Consider the following 22,062-nt stretch of genomic DNA (forward strand, 5'->3'; position numbering starts at 1 on the left):
TCTTCTCCTCGGGCCGCTCCGCACCCATGGCATGGGGGGGGAGGCTCCCGCTCTTCTCTTCTTCTCTTCTTCTTTTCTTCTTTTCTTCTTTTCTTCTCTTCTTCTCTTCTTCTTCATTTTCTTCTCCGGGCCGCTCCGCAATCCATGCTGGCATGGAGGGAGGCTCCCGCTGTGTGACGGCGCTCCTCGTCTGACAGTTCTTAAATAACGGGGGGCGGGGCCACCCGGTGACCCCGCCCCCCTCTGACGCACGGTGACTTGACGGGATTTCCCTGTGGCATTCCCCGTGACGTCACAGGGAAGTCCCGTCAAGTCACCGTGCGTCAGAGGGGGGCGGGGTCACCGGGTGGCCCCGCCCCCCCCGTTATTTAAGAACTGTCAGACGAGGAGCGCCGTCACACAGCGGGAGCCTCCCTCCATGCCAGCATGGATTGCGGAGCGGCCCGGAGAAGAAAATGAAGAAGAAGAGAAGAAGAGAAGAAAAGAAGAAAAGAAGAAAAGAAGAAGAGAAGAAGAGAAGAGCGGGAGCCTCCCCCCCATGCCATGGGTGCGGAGCGGCCCGAGGAGAAGAAGACAGAAGACGCCGCGGAGGAGATGCTGGACGAGAACGCCGGAGGAAGAACCAGAAGAACCAGAAGAGCCAGAAGAACCAGAAGATGAAGGAAGATAGAAGAAAGAAGAAGCATTTAAATAAAGGAATTGTCAAAAACTGTCTCTTGTCATTTTTAACATTTTTGACACTTTTTTCGTGAAATGGTAGGGGTACTTATGTACCCCCTTACCATTTCACACAGGGGGGGGGCCGGGATCTGGGGGTCACCTTGTTAAAGGGGGCTTCCAGATTCCGATAAGCCCCCCGCCCGCAGACCCCCACAACCACCGGCCAGGGTTGTGGGGATGAGGCCCTTGTCCTCATCAACATGGGGACAAGGTGTTTTGGGGGGCTACCCCAAAGCACCCTCCCAATGTTGAGGGCATGTGGCCTGGTACGGTTCAGGAGGGAGGGGGGGCCGCACTCTCGTCCCCCCCTCTTTTCCTGCGGCCTGCCAGGTTGCGTGCTCGGATAAGGGTCTGGTATGGATTTTTGGGGGGACCCCACGCCGTTTTTTTTTTTTTTTTTGGCGCGGGGTTCCCCTTAAAATCCATACCAGACCTGAAGGGCCTGGTATGGAATTTAGGGGGACCCCCACGTCATTTTTTTTTTTTTAATTTTGGTTCGGGGTTCCCCTTTGGGGAATTCCCATGCCGTTTTTATCAATGAACTTCTATGTGTATTGTCGGCAATGCAATAGCCGCGGGTAGTTTTAAATGAGTTTTTTCCTTCAAAATGTCATTTTGCTGTCAGACTGTTCTAAACACAGGAAACATGCGCCCCTTTACAGGCACACTATAGACACCCCCCAGGTACGAAATTTAAAGGGATATTACACTTTTATTGTTTGACTTTAAGCATTATTAAAATCACTGCTCCTGAAAAAACGGCCGTTTTTAAAACTTTTTTTTGCATTGATCCATGTCCCCTGGGGCAGGACCCAGGTCCCCAAACACTTTTTATGACAATAACTTGCATATAAGCCTTGAAAATTAGCACTTTTGATTATTCATGTTCGTGTCCCATAGACTTTAACGGTGTTCGCATTTTCGAACGAACTTTTTTCCTGTTCGCATGTTCTGGTGCGAACCGAACAGGGGGGTGTTCGGCTCATCCCTACTTTTCATCAATGTGTATCTAGATAGATCCTGTAGGAGCATAAGCTGGGCTCCCTCATATATTATGGTACGTTGTATCCGGGCAGCTGCCATAATGCTATCTTTAACAAAGAAAAAATGGATTCTACAAATAACATCTCTTGGTCTTGTTGTTTCTCTGTCTCTGGGGCCCATAACCCTGTGTGCTCTGTCGATTTCAAGGTCTTCTGTCTTTGGCCTTTTCAATAAGTCATTAAATATACTTTAGAGCCACTTTCAGGCCATCTGTTCCCACCGATTCCGGTAGGCCTCTTATTCTTATATTGTTACGCCTACTTCTATTTTCCAAATCATCGAAAACATTGATTAAATGTTTTAATCGTCAATCAACTTCTTGATTTTTCTCCTCTAATATTAGTATTTTTTTAGTCAATAATATCCAGTCTGGAGTCTGTGGTTGTGATCTTTTTTTGTACGTCAGTTAAAGAAGACCTCAATGTCTGCATCTTCTCCTTATATGAAGTTTCCAGTCTGTATACATATTTGTCCATATCCTCCCTAGTTGGTAAAGACTTTATATAAGCCTGCATATCCCACATAGGATTCTGTCTCAGTCTCTCTTGATCCATTACAAGTTGTGGCATATGGGCTACAGCAGCAATATTGAGTCTAGGCTCTATATCACTTGTAGGAGACACAGGATTTGTATCAACAGTCATGGAACCTTCTAGAATATCCTGAGACTGGGAATGATGAAAAAAGTCCTTAATATCTGTTTTAGGAGTTACTGGAGGTTTCAGGGGGGGGGGGGCTTTAGCTGTACCTCCATTAGATCCTCTTTTAGATTTCTGGGATTGCGCACTAGGATGAGGACTATTACACTAAATGCCCATCCAAACTTTTCTTGCACACCTGCTCCTTTTAAAAATAGCTTAAGCGCCACCAGTTAATACTATGTCAGCTTAGCTCATATCAAAACCAAGGAGAGCTAAAGTCTTTTCCACTATCAAGCCCACGATTAGGACTTTTAAAATATCAAGTTGCCTTTAGGGGTAAGTGAATCCTTCCTCTCCTTTAAATATAACAGAAAATAAATATTTCTCTAGTCCCCTTCTAGATTTATATATTGCACGGCGATTCACATCCTCCCTCAGCTGTTAGAGTGGGAGTTCTATAGTCTTTCCACCTCTAGGAATCGTCTGATCACTAAGTAGAGATACACAATAATATCCGCACAGTCCCGATATAATACACCGCCACTCTTCTTATTTGTCAGCAATCCTTATCCTCAGACTAAGCATTACTCACTGGCTGGATCATCCCTCGATCCCGCATGGACAGAGGGGGCAGGGAAGCTCGGATCTGTTTGTCTCTGTTGGTGAATCCTCGAGCAGTTGTAGTCAATACGATCTATCCAAGGAAAGATGCGTTTCTTCCACACACTCGATCCCGCTCTCACACTGCACAGAAAGAATCGTTGACATACATCGCTGCTCTTCTCCATTCAGGGGGGATGGCCAGTCGGTACCGTCAATAATTCACTCCTTCTCCTTCATCCGCTCACACGGGATATTGGTCAAGCCCAGCAGCTATCTCAGATCATCTCCAAACACACTGTGGTTAACTGCATGCTGCTAGATGAGAGGTCCGGGAGGGGCCCATAATCAGGGAGTTAAAACAGCTGATTGCCTGGGTAGTTAGGAGCGGCCTCACCACACGTTCATCTCGATCAACCCCCAACCTCAACTGATTCCATTTTTGGACCATGAAGCGGTCCTTTGATCGCAAAACTTGTAGAGGATTATACAATCTGTGGGGAATCTCCAAACTTTTAATTCACTATGAAGTCTAAAAGTATTTAGATAATGTATCAACTTTTTTCTTCCTGTTTTTATGCGTTAATTTCTGTAACTATGTTTGTGTTTTATATGTAAAAAATATTTTTACTCTAAGCTGTATTGTGTGTATCGGTACATAGATAGTCCATCTTCTCCTCCCTAGTGGTAAACAGCCTTAGCAACTGTCTCCACTCCTTTCTCTATATTTATTTCATCCATCACTAGGAGTCTTTTAAAACCTGTGTGCCTTCACCTTATATTTTGTGTCTGTATCGACAGCGCCTCCTTGTTGATATTCTTCGGTGTGCTTTGCCTTGTCTTTGTTTAAGTTCTTATATAATTTTACAGTGCCTGTTATCTGCTGTCCTCCCGCTCTTAAAACAAGACTTTGCTACCCTAAAATGTGGCAAACTAAAAAGAAATCTGTAGCAAAAATGGTTCATGGATATACTTACCTTTCCACTATGATAGAAACCATGGAAAAGCTAAGTATATTTAATATTTTCACAGCATTTCTCTACAAGTCTATTCACCCTCTAATCAGTGTGTCAGAGATGCTGTTACATTCTGGTGTGAGGATTTGTTACTAACTTTTGACTAGTAAAGTTGTCCAGGATCACTGGATTGAAAGACCACAAAATTATTTTGAAAGACATTGGCATGCATCAACCCTCATTACAAAGCTTAGTGCAAAATTTGATGATAGTGAGGTCTGATGAACCCCAAGCTGTGTATAGAAAATTTGGGAGTAGTACTGAACAAATTGCTAACCTCATTTTCTTTTAGAATTTACAAATCTGTTACAAAATTAATCAATAGTAAATCTCATGTTTAGTTTAGACACCAAACATGCCTAACTTTCAAAGTCAAGAAGACTAATGAGACACATCAGACCTCCGGAGAGAAATATACTTCAGATCTATATCATATTTGGTCTCTAACAAATTATAATTTAATTCTGCTAAATGATATGCTGGTTGTCAGGTTGTCACCTGGAGATATAGAATTCAGGATAGTTGACATTAAGGGATTGCATGCTAAGCATATTAAAATACACTCCAGTACACCTACAGCACACTCTTTTGGGCCCTTTGATGCAAGCACACAACCTTTTCCTAACTGTGAAGCATGGATAGGCAATGTAATAATGTGGGGTTGTTTCAAAACGTTGATGCCTTGCAATTGTGAAGAACCAGTATTAAGAAATCTCATATCAGAATATCAGAGCATGTAAAACTTGTTTGTATTTAAATTAGTGATGCAGCATGGCACTGCACAGGTTAATGCATGACCTCTGTCTATAGTGTGAGACCTGACACTTTCTATGGGTTAAATACTTTGAAGAAAATAGTGATGGAAAGACTATTAGAGGATTGGAATACATACAAAATCCTGGATGGGAACTCTACCTTGACTTAAAATAATAAATAAATTGCATAGACTTGTTAAAAAACTTTTCCAAAAAAAAAAAAACAAGATGTTTTGAAAAAAAAGGAGGCAAAATACCTCCTAATTTCCTCATCTTGTCAAATCTCAATAATTTATTATCTTCCCTAGATACATATAAGCATTGAAAACCCTCTGGGGAGGCCCATTGTAAATGAAATTGATTCTAGAGGTTCTAGACTAGGCCAGTATATTCATTATTTCATTCAGTCAGTGGCTTGTACTATGGAGGCCTATTTGAAAGACACAAAACATCTGTTACAGATATTAAAGGATATGAAATATGAGGAGACCTGCATACTGGTTCTGCAGATGTTAATTCATTATATACGATAATAGAACACAATGATACAGTGTCATCAGTTGAATGGGCCTTAGACAGGGCCATCTTTAATATGGTTTGGGCCCTGGGCCCACCCCCCAATGCAATTTTGCTCTTCACCCCAACATCTAAAAAAAAAGACACACATAGAATTATCTAAAAAAAAACTTTGCAGACCCCCTTCACAGCAGTCCCACTGTGTCCTCAGTTCCCTTTCACGTCACAGCACTCCATTACATTGCAGCCTCTTCACATCTAAGCACCCCATTACATTGCAGACATTTTCACATTATAGTGCCCCTTTACACATCACAGCGCCCCCATTACATTAGAATCCCCTTCATGTCATAGTGCCCCTTTACACATCATAGCACCCCAATTACATTGCAGCCATTGTTACATCACACATTCACATGTATGTGGTTTGGCGGCCCACATTTGAGCAGGCACAGCAGCCCATTCATTTGAATGGGCTGCCATGCCTGCGTTTCCTGCAGAAAAAAAGTGCATACAGTATAAAATTGCAGTGGCCTTGAAATCCATTCTGCTTTTGCACCATGCGACTTACCTGAAGTTCCTGCACACACAAACGCACCATGTTTTTAAAAGCATGGGGCCTAAACATCTAAAAATGCAGGAAGTTTGCCGGTGCAGGAACTGCAGGTAAGTCACATGGTGCAAAAGTAGAATGGACAGACAGTGCTGTATTTCATTGCTTGATGGGCATAGGTGTGCACGGCCTATTACATGATGCATGCACCTTTCCTTTTGCAGGAAATGCAGGCATGGCAGCCCATTCAAATGAATGGGCTGCTGTGCCTGTGCAAATGTGACATACATGTGAACCAGCCAGGCCCAAAATAAGCCCATGAAGCAGTTAAATACAGACAGTAATGCCATGTGCTGTAAATTATGCTGTGTGCTCTGTAATAATAAATACAGCCACATCCTCACTCAGCCTGGACTGCAGGTCTGGTCAGCGTTTTTAAACTTTCTACTATTTTACACATGGCATGGGGATGGGGAGCGGGAGCCAGGGGAGGAGAAAGAAGATCTACCTTGTCCTAGCAAGCTCAGCTCCCATCAATTCTCCACAAACACTGCTAGTTTCACTTGACCAGGAACCAAGCAGCACTCCACTCCATGCCGCGGTCTGACTCCTCCTACCGAGGCCTCTGCTCCTCCGATCAGGTACACTGCATAGCGAGGTGCGGGGCCAGAGCGTCAGTGGAGCTCATGGCCCCCCCACCCACGGCCCACTCCTCGATCGAGAAAATGCAGCACTGGCACTGCTGCACTGTGCGCGCGCCGCTGATGACAGTGACAGACTGTCTGTGTGTGGGGATATTCAGCATCGATGTGCCGATTTGTGGGCAGTAGGAGGGCTTAACGGGCAGCTCTGCTTTGGGCCCCAAACAGTGACAGGGCCCTGGGCAGCTGCCCCGTTTGCCCTGCAGTAAAGACGGCCCTGGCCTTAGAAAGAACATCACTTCCAAAGAAATTAAAACATTTTTGTTGGAATGTCTTTTGTTTTGTCTCCAGCATAATTATTTTTGGTATGACAAAACTTTTTTCATCAGGTAACAGGTGTAGCCATGGGGGTGAGATTTGCACTGAGTGTTGCTAATTTATTCATGTCAATGTGGGAGTCAGAAAACATTTTAAAGGCAAGACAAGAAAAATTGAGATGCTACAAGAGATATATTGATGATATTTTTATTATATGGGAGGGGAATCAGGACAGTTTAAAAAAAATATTGTCCTATTTTGGAGCAATGATAAAACAGTACTGATTTTTTTTTGTCTCGTGATTTTGATAGATAAAGGAGATTTTTTGACAAATCTTCTCTAAACTGACTGATCGCAATAGCTTTATTCCTTCTGACAGTTGCCACCATGCCTCGTGGTTGTCCAATGTGCCTAGAAGAGCACTCATGAGGCTGCATCAGAAATGTATGGTCGAAGAGGATTTTGTATAATTGGAAATCATTGGGGTAAAGTTTATACAGAAAGGATACACAAAAAGGTTCATAACTAAGGAGATTAAAAAAGTGAGAGAAAAGGAGAAAGGTCCGTTAATCAGAGAAATGATGACGGATAACTTTTTGTAAAAGAATACAGATTTTTGGTACGCACTGATTCTGGATTATAACATGCTGTAAAGGAAAACATAGAATATAGTTAAAAAGCATTGGGGAATCCTGAAGAACAAACATTTGGACCCAGTGCTTCCTGATTTGCCTAAATTTGTCTATAGTAGAGCGCTTAATCCTAAAGAAATGTAGGATTTTAAAATCCTAAAGAGAAATTAGTCAAAAGTAAAATTGACCCTCCTTGTAAAAGGGGTTTTACATTTTTCACTGGGGCTGGTTTCTATTTTCGTGAAAGATGTAAGATCTATTTTATGGTTAAGGGGAATCTAAACAGAAGAAAATGATTTGTTGCTTTTGCCACACAGAAAACTCATGCACCACAGAACATGTGATGTACATGTTGGAATGTCCCTGTGAAATGCAATATGTGGGACGCACGTCTACGGCATTAACAGTCCACTTGTGGGAACATGTTTGTAATATTAAAAAGGTTAGAGGAAACATAGTGTATCCAAACATTTTGGAATATGTCACAATAGGGACCCAAGTGGAATTCAATGCTGGGAGGGTAGAAAAGGTTGAAAAATTTTGGAGGGGAGGCAATCTTATTAGACAGCTAGACAGAAGGGAGTCCACATGGATATATGAGATCAAAGTCCAGCCCCTCAGAGTTCCTAACAGAATTTTTCTATTGGTGACCGCTAGGGTGTCTGGGAATTGTGGAAATAGCCCAGTTTTCCACCTTTTGGTTTTTACCCACTGTCAGTGGGTATTCGTGAGTAATGGTAGGGTTTTTATTATTAATCCTTTTAGCATTATTTTTAATGTAATTTTTATATTTTATTTCTATTGATGTATGTACGATCTCATTATTATTATTATTTTTATTAGCCACTATTTTTGTTTTTAACCACTTCCCTACGGTAGTAATATGACGCCAGCAGAGATATCTCCTCCCTCTAGTGTGGCGATCGGGACGAAGCTTGTCCCTTGGACAAGAAAGAGAAAATTATGCAGCGCTTCTAAACAAATAAACATACATATAAATGGCATTTGTGAAAAATGTCCACCACGTGAAAAATTGAATGAATAAAGACCGATTGCTCAAGTGATTATAAACAATGTCCGTAAGTAGATAAAAGCCAGTAAATATCAATGCAGGTCAACAAGTGAAGAAATCTTGTGAGGAAATCTTGTGAAGAGACTGCCACCAATTGGTTAAAGGCTTACCAGAAAGGTTGGACTTGAAGGGACATATACCTCTGGTATACACCATGGTTGATGAAAGACCACCGACAATCCTGATAACATGGATATCACTGACTTGGTACAGCTTGGGGCATCAGTATGTATTCAAACAGACATCAAGTGTTTGTACGACCAAAATGGGGACACTCATGGAGGGGAAAGTCAGCTCACACGATAAACCCAAAGAATAAAAAAGGGATCCATATAGTGTGATAACGTTTCAAGTACTTTTAATTAAAACAGATAAAAAAGTGAACACTCACATGTCAATCGAAAAAAATTGCATATTGATGGCACAATTGTAATAGCAGCACCTCATCTGACGCGTTTCATCTAAGTGGACTTCATCTGGGGTATGATCGGCTTTGTCCAAGGGATTTACCCTGATCCCCGATCAGGGTAAAGAGCCAATGAAATTGGCTCTTTACCATGTGACTGGCTGTGTCCAATCAAAGCTGGTTATAAATGTAAACAAACGGGGGGTAACTGCCTGTTACCAGGTTCTCCTCCTCACACACTGATCCAGTGTAAGGAGGAGATCGCGAAACAGTGAGTTACCAGATTACAGTGTGTACTACTGTGCCCAGATTGCCCCCATGAATAAAGAGGACCTGTCACTAGCTCATCAGAGTACTGTGAGCTCATCAGAGTACCTGTCACCAGCTCATCTGAGTACTTCTCACCAGCTCATCAGAGTACCCAAGTACCTGTCACCAGCCCATCAAAGTACCCGAGTACCTGTCACCAGCCCATTAGAGTACCCGAGTACCTGTCACTGCTCATCAGACTACCCAAGTACCTGTCCCCAGCCCATCAGAGTGCCTGAGTACCTGTCACCAGCTTATCAGAGTATCCGAGTACCTGTAACCAGCTCATCAGAGTACCCAAGTACCTGTCACCAGCGCACCAGAGTACCCCAGTAACTGTCACTACTCATCAGAGTACCCAAGTACCTGTAATCGACTCATCAGAATACCCGAGTACATGTCATCTGCTCATCAGCGTATCCATGTACCTGTCACCAGCTCATCAGAGTACCCGAGTAACTGTCACCAGCTTTTCAGAGTACCTGTCACCAGCTCTTCAGAGTACCCAAGTACCTGTCACCAGCTCATCAGAGTACCCGAGTACCTGTCACCAGCCCATCAGAGTACCTGTTTCCAGCTCATCAGAGTATCTGTCATGTAGCCCAGCAGTACCTGACGTACATCCCATTAGTACCTGCTGTGCAGCCCAACAGTACCTGACATGCAGCCCAACAGTACCTGACATGCAGCCCAGAAGTACCTGTTGTGCAGGCCCATCACTACCTGTTGTGCAGCCTAGCAGTACCTGTCTTGCAGCCCATCACTACCTGTTGTGCAGCCCATCAGTGTCACTCGTAATACAGCCACCATGTTCAAAAATGTTTTTACTACTGAAGAGGCATATCAAATTCTAAGCCTGATGAATGAGCACAGTGGGGAGCTCTCACTGTCCGATTCCAGTTCTGAATCCAGTTTGGAATACAAGCCCGTCGAAGGCAGTACATCGGTGACTGAATCAGAGGCGGAAGCAGTCCGTCCTAAATGAAGACACTCTGAAGACCAGGCAGCCAGCAGCAGCGCCATACACCCCAATGGCCAATCAGCAAATGCCCATGGAGCTGGACACCAGAAGGAAAGGACCAGTACAAGCATTGGAATTTCACGCCAGACCCAAAGAATTGGGACCCAAACACTTCTTCCAGATGCCTTAGCAAATCAATTGTGGCTGCCTTCTTGCTCAGGGTCAGCTACAATCCCCCCTTTCACAGCACAGCCAGGTGTGTAGGCCAACACCGAAAAGCTTTCTCAGATAGATTTTTTGAATTTATTTTTCCCTGGCGAGTTACTTAAAAGCTTTGTGGACCAAACAAATCTTTTTGCCCAACAATAATGTGGGTTAGATAGATAACAACCCCAACTCATGCTATGCCCGTCCTTTCGAATGGAGATGCATAACAGTGGAGGAGTTTAGATTTGTTTTTGGGCCTTACGATCAACATGGGGATTACAAAAAAAATGAATTGCATGCTTATTGGTCTACCAACCCCATCCACGACATGCCAGTTTTATCAGCTGTCATGTCCAGGTCCCGCTATGATTCGATCATGCACTTCCTGCATTTCAGCGATAACTCACAATGATTATCCCAACTTTGATAAATTATACAAAATTCACCCCCTAATTGATTTTTTTTTCTACAAGGTTTGCAGAACCTAATGTCCCTAAACCAGAACATCTCTGTGGATGGATCTCAGGTCCATTTCACAGGCTGGCTGGGATTCAAGCAGTGCATTCCCAGTAAGAGGGTCAGGTACAGACTGAAGCTCAACAAGCTCTGTGAAAGCACCACTGGATATGTGCACACCTTCTGTGTGTACAAAGGCAGAGACACCCAGCTCCAGCCCCCTGACTGCCCAAAGTACAAGGGAATAAGAGGAAAAATTGTCTGGGATCTAGTATTCCCACTGTTCCAAATGGGGTATCACATTTACACGGACAATTATTATACTAGTTTGCCCTTTTTCCGCCACCTGTACCTTAAGAAAACTTTAGCCTGCGGTACAGCAAGAAAAAATGGAAAGGGCTTCCCACAGCATCTAGTCACCACAAGACTATAAAGGGGGGAAACAGCAAGCCTAGCATCCTTCAGTTGTGTAAGCAGTTTGCAATGACTCCACGAGCTTCACCCATTGCAAACTGCTTATACAACTGAAAGATAATAGCATGATTTTATTGGAATTTTTGTAAGTCTACACCCCCTTTTTTATATTAAATCTATCATAGAATGTCACACTATGTGCGGGTGTTTTTGTTATTTATATCTACCACCATGGATCACTTTAACATCTGATGAGGTCCACCGCACATTCTGGAACCTGCCTTTTGATGTTGGAACCTTTCCCTCAATACCGGATGGGGCTCATCCTCTAAACATCGACCTTTCCTTGCTGGTTTCTGTTGAGGTATTTCCTCACGAATGCCTGTTTGACTCACATGCTGTATAGTATATGAGTCCATCATTACTGATAAGTGTGCCAACCTTATCATTTGTTGATTGCACCTAAATATCACATTTTCATTCACTTTGAAAAACATAGACTTTTTTTATACACATAATTCATTTCTTATGATGGATTATCCCACAATGTTTATCCATTAACTTTTATTTATTTTGAACAGTGTTCTTTTCTTTTTCTTTTTATTCATTTTTTCAAATTTTCTTACTATTTTCACGTCATTGACTGTTTATTTATTCATTTACACTTTGGACTTCATAGGTTCACTTTCGGATACGATTTTTAATTTTTTTTATTTATTCACATTTGGAGCGCCGCATTATTGTTTTATGTGTTCTTTTTTGCACTATATGTCTAGTGGAGTGTTGGCAGCTTAACATTTTTTATGCGCAATTTTTCTATTTTCCCTCTGCTGGTATAAAAAAGTCACAATTTACTTTTTCCAATTGACCATTTATCAAAAGTCAACAGAAATACATAACAGCTTCCTCAAATTTATCGAAGATATTGTCACTGCCTGATCTATCAGCAAGGTTCCCCCCCAGAAAGAATTTGCTCTGATTTGTGTCAGCAGACTTCATGAGCACCATTTCCCTGACAATATTCCACAATCAGAAACCGGAAAAAGATGCCAAAAAAAATGTTGGGTGTGCAGGAAAAGGGTTAGGAAAGACACCATCATTCATTGTCCTCAGTGTTTCCCTTCCAACCTGGCCTATGCATCGGAGAATATTTCAAACGTTATCACACTTCCATAAACTCTTAGCCCATATTTCTAACAGACTGCCATTTAACCGGTTTCAATTTCTGTGCTGATTATTTTCCTGCTGCCTCAACCAACCATATCACTGCCATATCACTGGGGTCATTTTGTGAGCATTTCCATTGTCCTGGTACTCCAGGGCCTTTAAAAGTGTGATAGGTAGTCAGAAAATTATATGTGTAATTTTATGCTCCTAGAATGCCTGAAGGTGCTACTTGGATGTTGAGCCTCTCTATGTAGCCAGTCTGTGTAAAAGTCTCACAAGTGGTATTGCCATACTCAGAAGGAGTAGCAGAATGTATTTTGGGTTGTCATTTTTGCTATGTACAAGCTATGTGTTAGAATTATTCTATGAATTTACAAGTTTGTGTAAAAAAAATGTTTTCATTTTCTTTCCACATTTTCCAAAAACTTGTGTAAAAAAATTACATGTTCAAAAGACTCATAATGCCTCATAGAATATACCTTGTGTTGTTTGCTTTACAAAATGTGGTCATTTTGTGGGCGTTTCCATTGTCCTGGTGCTCCAGGGCCTTCAAAAGTCTGATAGGTAGTCAGAAAATGATATGTGTAATTTTATGCTCCTAGAACATCTGATGGTGCTCCTTGGATATTGAGCCTCTCTATGTGGCTAGGCTGTGAAAAAGTCTCACACCTGTGGTATTGCCATACTCAGGAGGAGTAGCAGAATGTATTTTGGGGTGTCATTTTTGGTATGTACATGCTATGTGTTAGAAATATCTTATGAATTTACAACTTTGTGTAAAGAAAATGTTTTTATTTTCATTCCACATTTTCCAAAAACTTGTGGAAAAAATGACATGTTCAAAAGACTCATAATGCCTCATAGAATATACGTTGGGCTGTTTGCTTTCCAAAATGGGGTAATTTTGTTTGTGTTCCATTGTCCCGGTGCTCCAGGGCCTTCAAAATGTGATAGGTAGTCAAAAAATTTAATGTGTAATTTATGTCCTTAGAACGCCTGGAGGTGCTACTTGGATGTTAAACCTCTGTACACGGCTAGGTTGTAAAAAAGTCTCACACATGTGGTATTGCAATACTTAGAGTAGCAAAATGTGTTTTGGGGTGTAATTGCAATTATGCCTATGCTGTGTGTAATAAATAAATTGCTAATATGGCAACTTCAAAAAACACACCATGCCTCTTACTAAATACCTTGGACTGTCTACTTTCCAAAAAGGGGTCATTTTTAGGGTATTTGTACTGTCCTGACATTTTAGAAAAAAGTATTTATTTGCAAAATTTTATAATAGAAACTAAAAAAAGTGTTTGTTTTTTTTAAATTGCTTTTTTTTCAGTTATATCAAAAAAATAAAAAGCCCAGAGGTGATCAAATACCACCAAAAGAAAGCTCTATTTGTGTGAAAAAAAAAATATAAAAGATTGTTTGGGTGACTGAGCAATTGTCATTCAAAGCCTGAGAGCGCTGAAAGCTGAAAATTGGTCTGGGCAGGAAGGGGGTGAAAGTGCCCTGTATTGAAGTGGTTAAGGAATGACTTCCATAGTCTCTTTTATGGAGGTTTTAGTTAAATAGAGTCATTTTACATATACGTTTTTGATCATTTATACATCTGTGGGCTTAACCTTGTAGTTTTTTGCAAGCTTGATTGCATGCTAGAGGGCATACTACTGATAATCAGTCAGTGGCAGGAGTTCCAGTTTGGTATATGGTGACATGGTTGGCCTTGTGTACAGTTTCCATAGCAACCCTATGTGGGCTTGTCTATATTAGTGTGCTGACAATCATCGGGTCTCCCATCCTCGGATGAGGTCCCTATGGACGTAACGTGTCAGGTGGAGCCTTTGCCAATGACTTCAACACACTGACTGGTAGTAAGCTGAGTATCACCAACAAGGATCTCTTCCCTGGTAACCTGTAAGGCTATATTACTCTCCTGTTACTTTATACAGTGGGTTCTGATCTGTGATTCTCTTTTGCTCTTGGCTGTTACTAAGTGTTTTTAATCCACTTTTGAGCACAGTGCAATTCTTTTTCACTTATTTTTGGTTCATAGCATAATGGAAGTCTTAACCCTTTATGGGATGCAGACCCCCTAACAGGAAAGACGTTAAACTGCTAAGGAAATCTAACCAGAGTATTTAGCCTTTTATGGGGATCAAGCTTTGTAGACTTTCTATCAGCAAAGACGTCATATTGTTAAGGTGAGCAGAATTGGTTGTCACATAGTGGATAGTTTACACCACAGAGTGTAATTGTATGAGAAGATCACTTAGAAGATCCCTGGTAGACATGTGCAATTTGTTTCAGTCCGAATGTGAATTTGAATATTTTTTTTTTTTTGAGATTCAAGTGTATCCAAATTTTTTTAATGAAATAGTAATGAATTTTGTTGAAATTAATTTTCTTTATTCTTTTTCTAACAAATTCCAGATTTTTGGAACTATTCGATTCAGATCAGTCGAAAAAATGAAGAATAGGTGGTTGTATCTCAATACATACCTGCATGGTAAGTTTTTCTCCCTCCTCTGTTTTTCTATTAATTCTTGCTACTTTCTTCAGGTCTTTAATGGCCTGTTCATATTTCCCACCAAGAACAAGCCAGCGACAGGATTCAGGAAGCCACCTGAGGGCCAGATAGTGACATTATTGGACAACATGAGTTATTTTATTACAGCTTTTTAATAAAACTCTTTTTTGTGCTTCTCAGCATCATTCGAGATAAGCTACTTTACAGACCTAGTGCCACAAGGTGGCAACTAGTGCAACTAGTAACACAGTTGTGAAATGCTATTGAGTACTACCACATACCTCCCAACTTTTGAACATGAGAATGAGGAACATTTTAGGGAGAGCGGGACCTGTGGCAAAAAGTGGGTGTAGCCAAACATGATAGTGGGAGGGGCTTGAGGGCAATTGTTAAACAAACCCTGGGCTTCCTTGTACCTATAAAAGTATGCTTTGGTTACTGTACCACAAGCGGGAGTCTCAGGGATACATATAAACTTCAACACAATCATTTAAAAAATGACTTCCAATACATGGAACATGGAAGGAGGGAACAGTATGCGACATGGAAGGAGGGAACACTTTAGGACATGGAAGGCGGAAGCGCTATGCACCATGGAAGGAGAGAACGCTATGCGACGTGGAAGAAGGGAACGCTATGGAACCTGTCAGGAGGGAACGCTCACTTACCCCAGGCTGGTTGTTCCTCAGCCCAGAGGCTCAGGCAGACATCAGGCTCCCTGGCTGCTTTAAAATCTCCCGCCCACACAACCGCTTCTAAATACTGATTGGCTACATGCTGGGGGGTGGGCACAGGGGGACATGGGGAGGAGGTGAAGCTGATCGAACCCACCTCCTCCTCCCTTCTCATACATCCCGTACAGGGCGGGGGAGAGGCGGCAGGCGGGTCAGTGGGAGGAAGAGAGCTGACGGGCGGGTCAGTGGGTGGCGGAGAGCCGGTGAGCGGGTGTGTCAGAGTGGGTGGGGGAGAGAGCCTGACTGCAGCAGCACGGAGCGGCCGCTCGGCACGTATCTGGCAGGGGGATTAGTGGAGCCCAGTACTGGGCTGCGTTGTGGATTCGTGGGACAGCGGGATTTGCTTGAAATTCCCTGACTGTGCCGGCGAATCCATGACGGTTGGGAGGTATGCTAAGGAACATCAGTAAACATGTTTATTATGAATGCTACTAAACATTACAATACATATTCAAAGAGGTTTCTAGGGTCAAATAAAAAAAAAAGGCTATTTGTGAAAATGTCAAATCAAATGCTTGCTTTAAAAGGTGCAGGCTCCATGTGCAGTTAGGTCTTCCGATAAAGATCATATGTATGGTAAGTCATCCAAAGAGACCCTTCCTGGGAATTTCTTCACATGGCGAAGTCTAAACCTTTTATTAACCCCTGGTGTGTGTGAATGACACCTCTGTTCACCCATACAAATATATGGAGATTATCTCTGCTGTTTTAAAGTCTGTTTATATCTACTCTACAAAAACTCCCTCAAGAGACTTGAGTCTGCAGTCCAAAACAAGTTAGAAGAAAGACATACACTTTATATATAGCACACAGTTTAAACAGATGAGTGAATGAAGTAGGCGGGAAGCATTCATCCAATCAAACTAAAGCTGGCCATACATGGATCACAATTCGTATGGTTCCAATTTTGATCCATATATGGCAGTTCCCATTCATGAGAAGTCGATCTATTGATTGACTTTTCATGAACAGTCCTGCTGGAAAATTATTACTCGATCAGCGCATGCAACTAACGGGCTGCAGCACTGATCAGTGTACTCTGGCTGCAGGGAAGTCCCACGATCAGAATAAAATGACACAGCGTGAAGGATTCCATCCACACATTGAATGTGTGGATGGGGGAATCGGTACAGTTTTTCTTTTTCAGCCAACCAGATGATTGCAAAAAAGTAAAAATAGAAGTTTTTTTTTAAAAAGCTGACAGAGTTTGACTGCACATCTAAATTCAGGAAAATAGAAAATCGTTACAGAATAGCATTAGACAGTCTACTGTCATTTAAAGCAGAACCAAACCCAGCCCTAAATTGTACTACTTCTAATCCAGCATACTGTATATATATATATATATATATATATATATATATATATATATATATATATATATATATATATATATATATTTTTTTTTTTTTTTTTATCCAGCATGCATATGTATTTCCAAAACCTATTTGAAAATTAAAATAAAAACATCGAAAGCTGTCCCAAACCATCTGTTCTTGAAGCCTGCACCATCTTTGACAAGTACTCCATCTTCCCATCCTAGACAACTCATGTCTAACAAATTCCCTACTGTATGCAGTACAGTACTTAATACTGCAATCAAGACCTTCCCTTTGAAAACAATGTGTATACTTTTTCAGTTATAATGATATATTGTCCTGAAACAGTATTGAGTGCTATGCTGGGAAAAGAAATGTGCATTCTCTGCCCATTCAGTAGTGAGGTGAGCTTTCACCAACAGCTATCACTGTCAGAGCAGCTGAACCATATCTATGTGATATCATTTTTCATTTTTCGGTTTGTGTTCCAACACTGACCTTTATTTGCTAAAGAAGTAGAGGATGTTCACTTTACAAAGTGAATTTCCATTTTTGTTTAGTGAATGAGAGAGGTTCTAAAGTCAAAAGGCTTTTTCTCCTTATTGCATTACCTTCATTAAAGTAAGAAAACCTTTTACTTGCCCCCTCCCCCTTGACAAACACTTACTCGAGTCTCCTCTCAATCCAGCACTCTGCAGCAGTGCTGGTCTATTTTCCTGCACAGGGCAGACTGCGGGAGCCATTGGCTCCCATTGCTGCAAGTAAAATATAATGAGGAGGGAGTGGGGGGCGTGGTCAAGCCATGCTGTGTGTGTCTATGGATGCACACAGCTGGGTCTGGAACCATGCCTGCACACGTGACCCATAGCATACAACTTTGCCAGCAGGGAACATCAGAAGGGGAGGTAAGGAACTGCTCTGTGCAAGATCCTTTCACAGACCTTGTGAGTATAAACCTCTTTTTTGTTTTAGGGAAAAAATAGGGGCCTTTAGTATCACCTTCATTTCTCAGGAAGGGAATACCCTCACAGAGGGCCTGTCCTCGGTGAAGGCACTGCCAACTTTATAAAGAAACTCACTTTTCCACTTATCGAAGGTTCTGGTTCTCTTATTTTCCTACAGGTTTAGTGCAGTATCCCATTTGGCGAGGGCCATTTCTCATAACCCTACAAAAGAAGGCTACAAGTGCTAACTTCAACCAACCAATTATGTGTGGGCAAAAACCTGTTTCACCTTTGTTTCACCTCATTCACTAAGATAAATGTAAATTGACTTTGAGAGTAAACATGCTTTACTCATTTAATAAATCGACCCATAGTCTTCTATGGACATTATTTAATTTTAAGCACATGGGCTGATAAGAAAAATATCTTCTTTTTCACTGTGATGGATTGAAAGAATGTTCTTGTCAGCTTGTACCTTAACAACATGAGAGATAATGTTAGACTGTATTGAGGCCTAATGTTTGAAATAGAAGTAGCTCTGAAGGTACCAATACACATGAGATGGCAGATGCCTGAACTGGCCCTGATGTCAAGTTTATTGGACCTGCATTCATATGATAGCCAAACATTTTCTGGAAGAACAAGTCAAATATGTTAGATAACTTCCAGTTGCAGTAACTTTTGTTCCTTCTTTTGATAGGCAGTAACAAAATGATTTCTGCCCTTCTCTTCACCATTAACTAAACATGAGCCAAGCTCATGGACAGTAATTCCAAAAATATTTGTCTAGTTGAGAGAAGTTACCATGTATTGCACCATCATCTGTAAGAAGGTGTTAGGAGGCCACAGGGAGTTTATTGGTTATGCTTTTTCTTGTTTTGTGGTACAAGGTGCATTTCCCTGTTCAGCTTGTAGATGTCTCCCCTCCTCTAGACTCTAGAGCAGAGGACTCCAACCTGTGGGCTGTGGCCCAACACCGGGCCGTGGAGGAGACAAGTAATGTCAGCGGTGCATTGGCGGGGAGAGATTACATCATCTCTCATTGCCCACACCGCAGTTCTGCCCTTACTTACAGGGCTGTGAAGGCTGCTCTACACAGAGATGCAGCCGCGGCCCAGAAGAGAGAGAATGACGTCATCTCTCACCGCCCGCCCTCACTCTCATCTCTCAGTCGCATGTGCCTGTGTTTCCGCCACTTCCACCAGTAATATACATTGTACATTCATGTCAGTACCTGCCCTCAAGAAGCTTACAATCTAAGTTCCCTAGCTCACATTCATACATACACAAACTAGGGCAAATTTAAACAAGATCCAATTAATCTACCAGCATGTCTTTGGAGTCTGGGAGGAAACCGGAGTACCAGGAGGAAACAAATGCAGGCACAGGGAGAACATGCAAACTCCAGGCAGGTAGTGTCGTGGTTGGGATCCAAACCGCCCTCTGTCGGCTCTTAAAGGGGACGACGTACCCGTATGGGGTTTTGCGCAGCCATGCCCATCTACCGCAGTATATCTGCCTGAGGCGGTCGGCAAGCGGTTAAGGTGGCCTATACCTGAGTAGGAGAGCATTCATCTGGGAAATTGGGATAAAGATGTGGACTGTGTACCAGGAAATGTAGTCATTAGAGTGAGTATACCACTGTTTGGGACAATTCACTTATTACTCCCTCGGAATGGGGCCCACCCCAACGTAAGTTAAGGCTGGAAGCCTACTCATTTCTGAACATGGAGACCATCCATAAAATTTCAGAGAGTAGTTCCTAAGGTAAGTGGAATGGATTATTTACACTTATCTCCACCATGTCTACAAATTGAAATAATATGCATATCACAGCTCTCAGCACTACTGTACTTTAGAATTCTGGTCTTGAGGTTCTGTTTAAATTGAAATAGTTAGGTTTGTAGCCTGCTATAGAGTTGCCTGTAACTGGTAGAAAAAGTGTGTTGAAACAGTACATTTGAATTATCCATTATACCTACCAAAATAATGTGTTGTTCTAATATGTGAGTCTTCTACTTAGAATTAAGCAATAATTTTAATGCAAATATTTCTAGTGCCCTCCAATGCTCTAATGGTAAATGCTATGTAATTACACATATATCATAAGAAAAATTAATTTGTAAGTAATAAAATATGAAAGCATAAAAAGAAGTAATAGAAAAATTACCATGAATATAAAAAGTAGAGGAAGAAAGGAATGGATGCAGCCAACTGTAACATGCGCCAGTCCTGAATTAGATAAGCCAATCCCACCAGGACCAGCTGGCCCACGGTGTAACAGTATCCAGTGGCTGTGCTGGTGAAAGCTCGTGTTTCTGTGGGGATCCACTCCACAACTATAGAGAAATTGAAGTGTTATATGGTAAGCAAGGCCAATTCTGTGAGCATCCATAATTAAAGAGAATGTATAATGTATTTTCAGTAAATACATATTCTGAGTTATTTCTGAAGTATTAATCTTAAATAAATTTTGCTGTGGCTTTCATGGCTTTTATTTCACACTCTTGCTGTTATATGTAGATATATATATTTTTAAACATATTAAATACATACAATTATAGTTCAGCTACTATAGAGGGAGCTCCATATTTCATTGCAATCTCCCCTTCCTGATTAGCAATTGTTGAAATAAAATATCATCCACATAAGGAGTGAATTGATTTAGTGTGGGAGTAGACCTATAGCCATAAATCGTAAGAGAAGAGGAAGATCACTTACAGCAATGCAAAGGAGAAAGCAGCATGTACATATGCCATTGCCAAGTATTCACAGAAACGATTGACTCACATTGATAACATTGATAAGATTCTAAACATTATCGCCCAACTCCATTCTTTAGAGATGCTGCCCCTGCCAGAAACAGGACCAGTAGTGTAGAATTCCCCTTAAAGAGGTTCTTTAGTCATATTTTGAAAAACTGTAGCTGCTGATTTTTACTAAACAGACACTTACCTATCCCTGGATCACTGTTCTCACCCGGCTTGTTGCTTCACCATCCTTCAGCCGCCGGCACTGGCATACTAACTGTGGGTAGCCAGCTGTGGCCACTTGTGGCTTCACAGCCAGCTGCTCACTGCACATGTGCAAGCTGTGCTGTGCTATCTGATCTGCAGCTTTCTGGGACCTGTGGTGTGTCCCTACTAAAGGCTGTGGGGAAAGGAGGGGGGCCAAACACATATGTGGCAAATGTAAAGGAGGAGGAGCAGGGGCATATCATGAAATCAGTGGGCCCATGTGAAATGTCAAAAGTTTGCCCTAGGCAGTGATAAAAAAAATGTTAGCTGCTTCATTGAAAGCTATAGGGAGATCGGTGCTTGTAACTGTCCCCCCCCCCACCACCACCACCACATGATCAACTACCGACTCTCAACCAGGGGATCATACATGAGTGCAGGCCTCAAAGGGGGCCATGTTCTGTGAACAGTCCCTGCACCATGGATGATACGCCACTGAGGAGAAGGAGGAAGAGCAGATCTTCCCCTATTGGGTGAGGCTAAGGGCCCATTCACATCAGGTGCAGTGGGACTGTGTTGGGTGGCTTTTCCAGAACAATCCCTCCACAATGCAAGGCAAAATGCTTTGTCTCCTATGTGCTTGATTCACTCCACTACACCGCGGTAGTGTGCAGGCCGTATGCGCTGTAACAAAAGCACAGCAGGTTGTATTTTTTTCCACCGTACAGTACAGTACAGTGTGAGGCAATCTACTGCCTCACGCTGCATGGTGGCCAGTAGAATTTTATGAAACGTCACTGTGTGTGACATGCTAATAAATGAATTTAAAACTAAAAAGGAACAGTGCTATGTGCTGCAATCAGCACATTGGCACTGCAGTTGTCCCCCCTCATTTCACCGGACATCAGCTGCGTACTATGGGTCACTTTATTAAAAAGGTGTCCAAGATTGTTGGACACCCATATTGATACAGTAGTATTATCATAAACAAAATACTTACTCAGAGAATATGAGTTGAGAACAATACCCGAGAGAGATGCTCCAGTCAGGAATCTGAACACACAGTATGTGATGTAATTGGGAGCAAAGGCTGCACATATTCCACTCACAAACATCTGAAGGTTTGACCATATGTTCAAAGGTCTGCGACCAAACC

The 22,062-nt window shown here is 42.0% G+C and overlaps 1 protein-coding gene across 1 annotated transcript in view; it reads right to left on the reverse strand.

Annotated features, from left to right (window-relative positions):
- Positions 1-22,062, reverse strand: part of LOC141112292 (solute carrier family 22 member 6-B-like) — a 125,912-nt gene that overhangs the window by 44,968 nt on the left and 58,882 nt on the right. Inside the window, exons 3-5 of the mRNA XM_073604948.1 lie at positions 21,907-22,061; positions 20,120-20,288; positions 14,925-15,048 (exon numbers count right to left, since the gene is read on the reverse strand). Coding sequence (XP_073461049.1) covers positions 14,925-15,048; positions 20,120-20,288; positions 21,907-22,061 — 448 coding nt within the window. The remainder of the gene's footprint in view (positions 1-14,924; positions 15,049-20,119; positions 20,289-21,906; position 22,062) is intronic.

The sequence above is a fragment of the Aquarana catesbeiana genome, linkage group LG11 (assembly GCF_042186555.1).
Source record: "Aquarana catesbeiana isolate 2022-GZ linkage group LG11, ASM4218655v1, whole genome shotgun sequence".
NCBI classification, from domain to species: domain Eukaryota; kingdom Metazoa; phylum Chordata; class Amphibia; order Anura; family Ranidae; genus Aquarana; species Aquarana catesbeiana.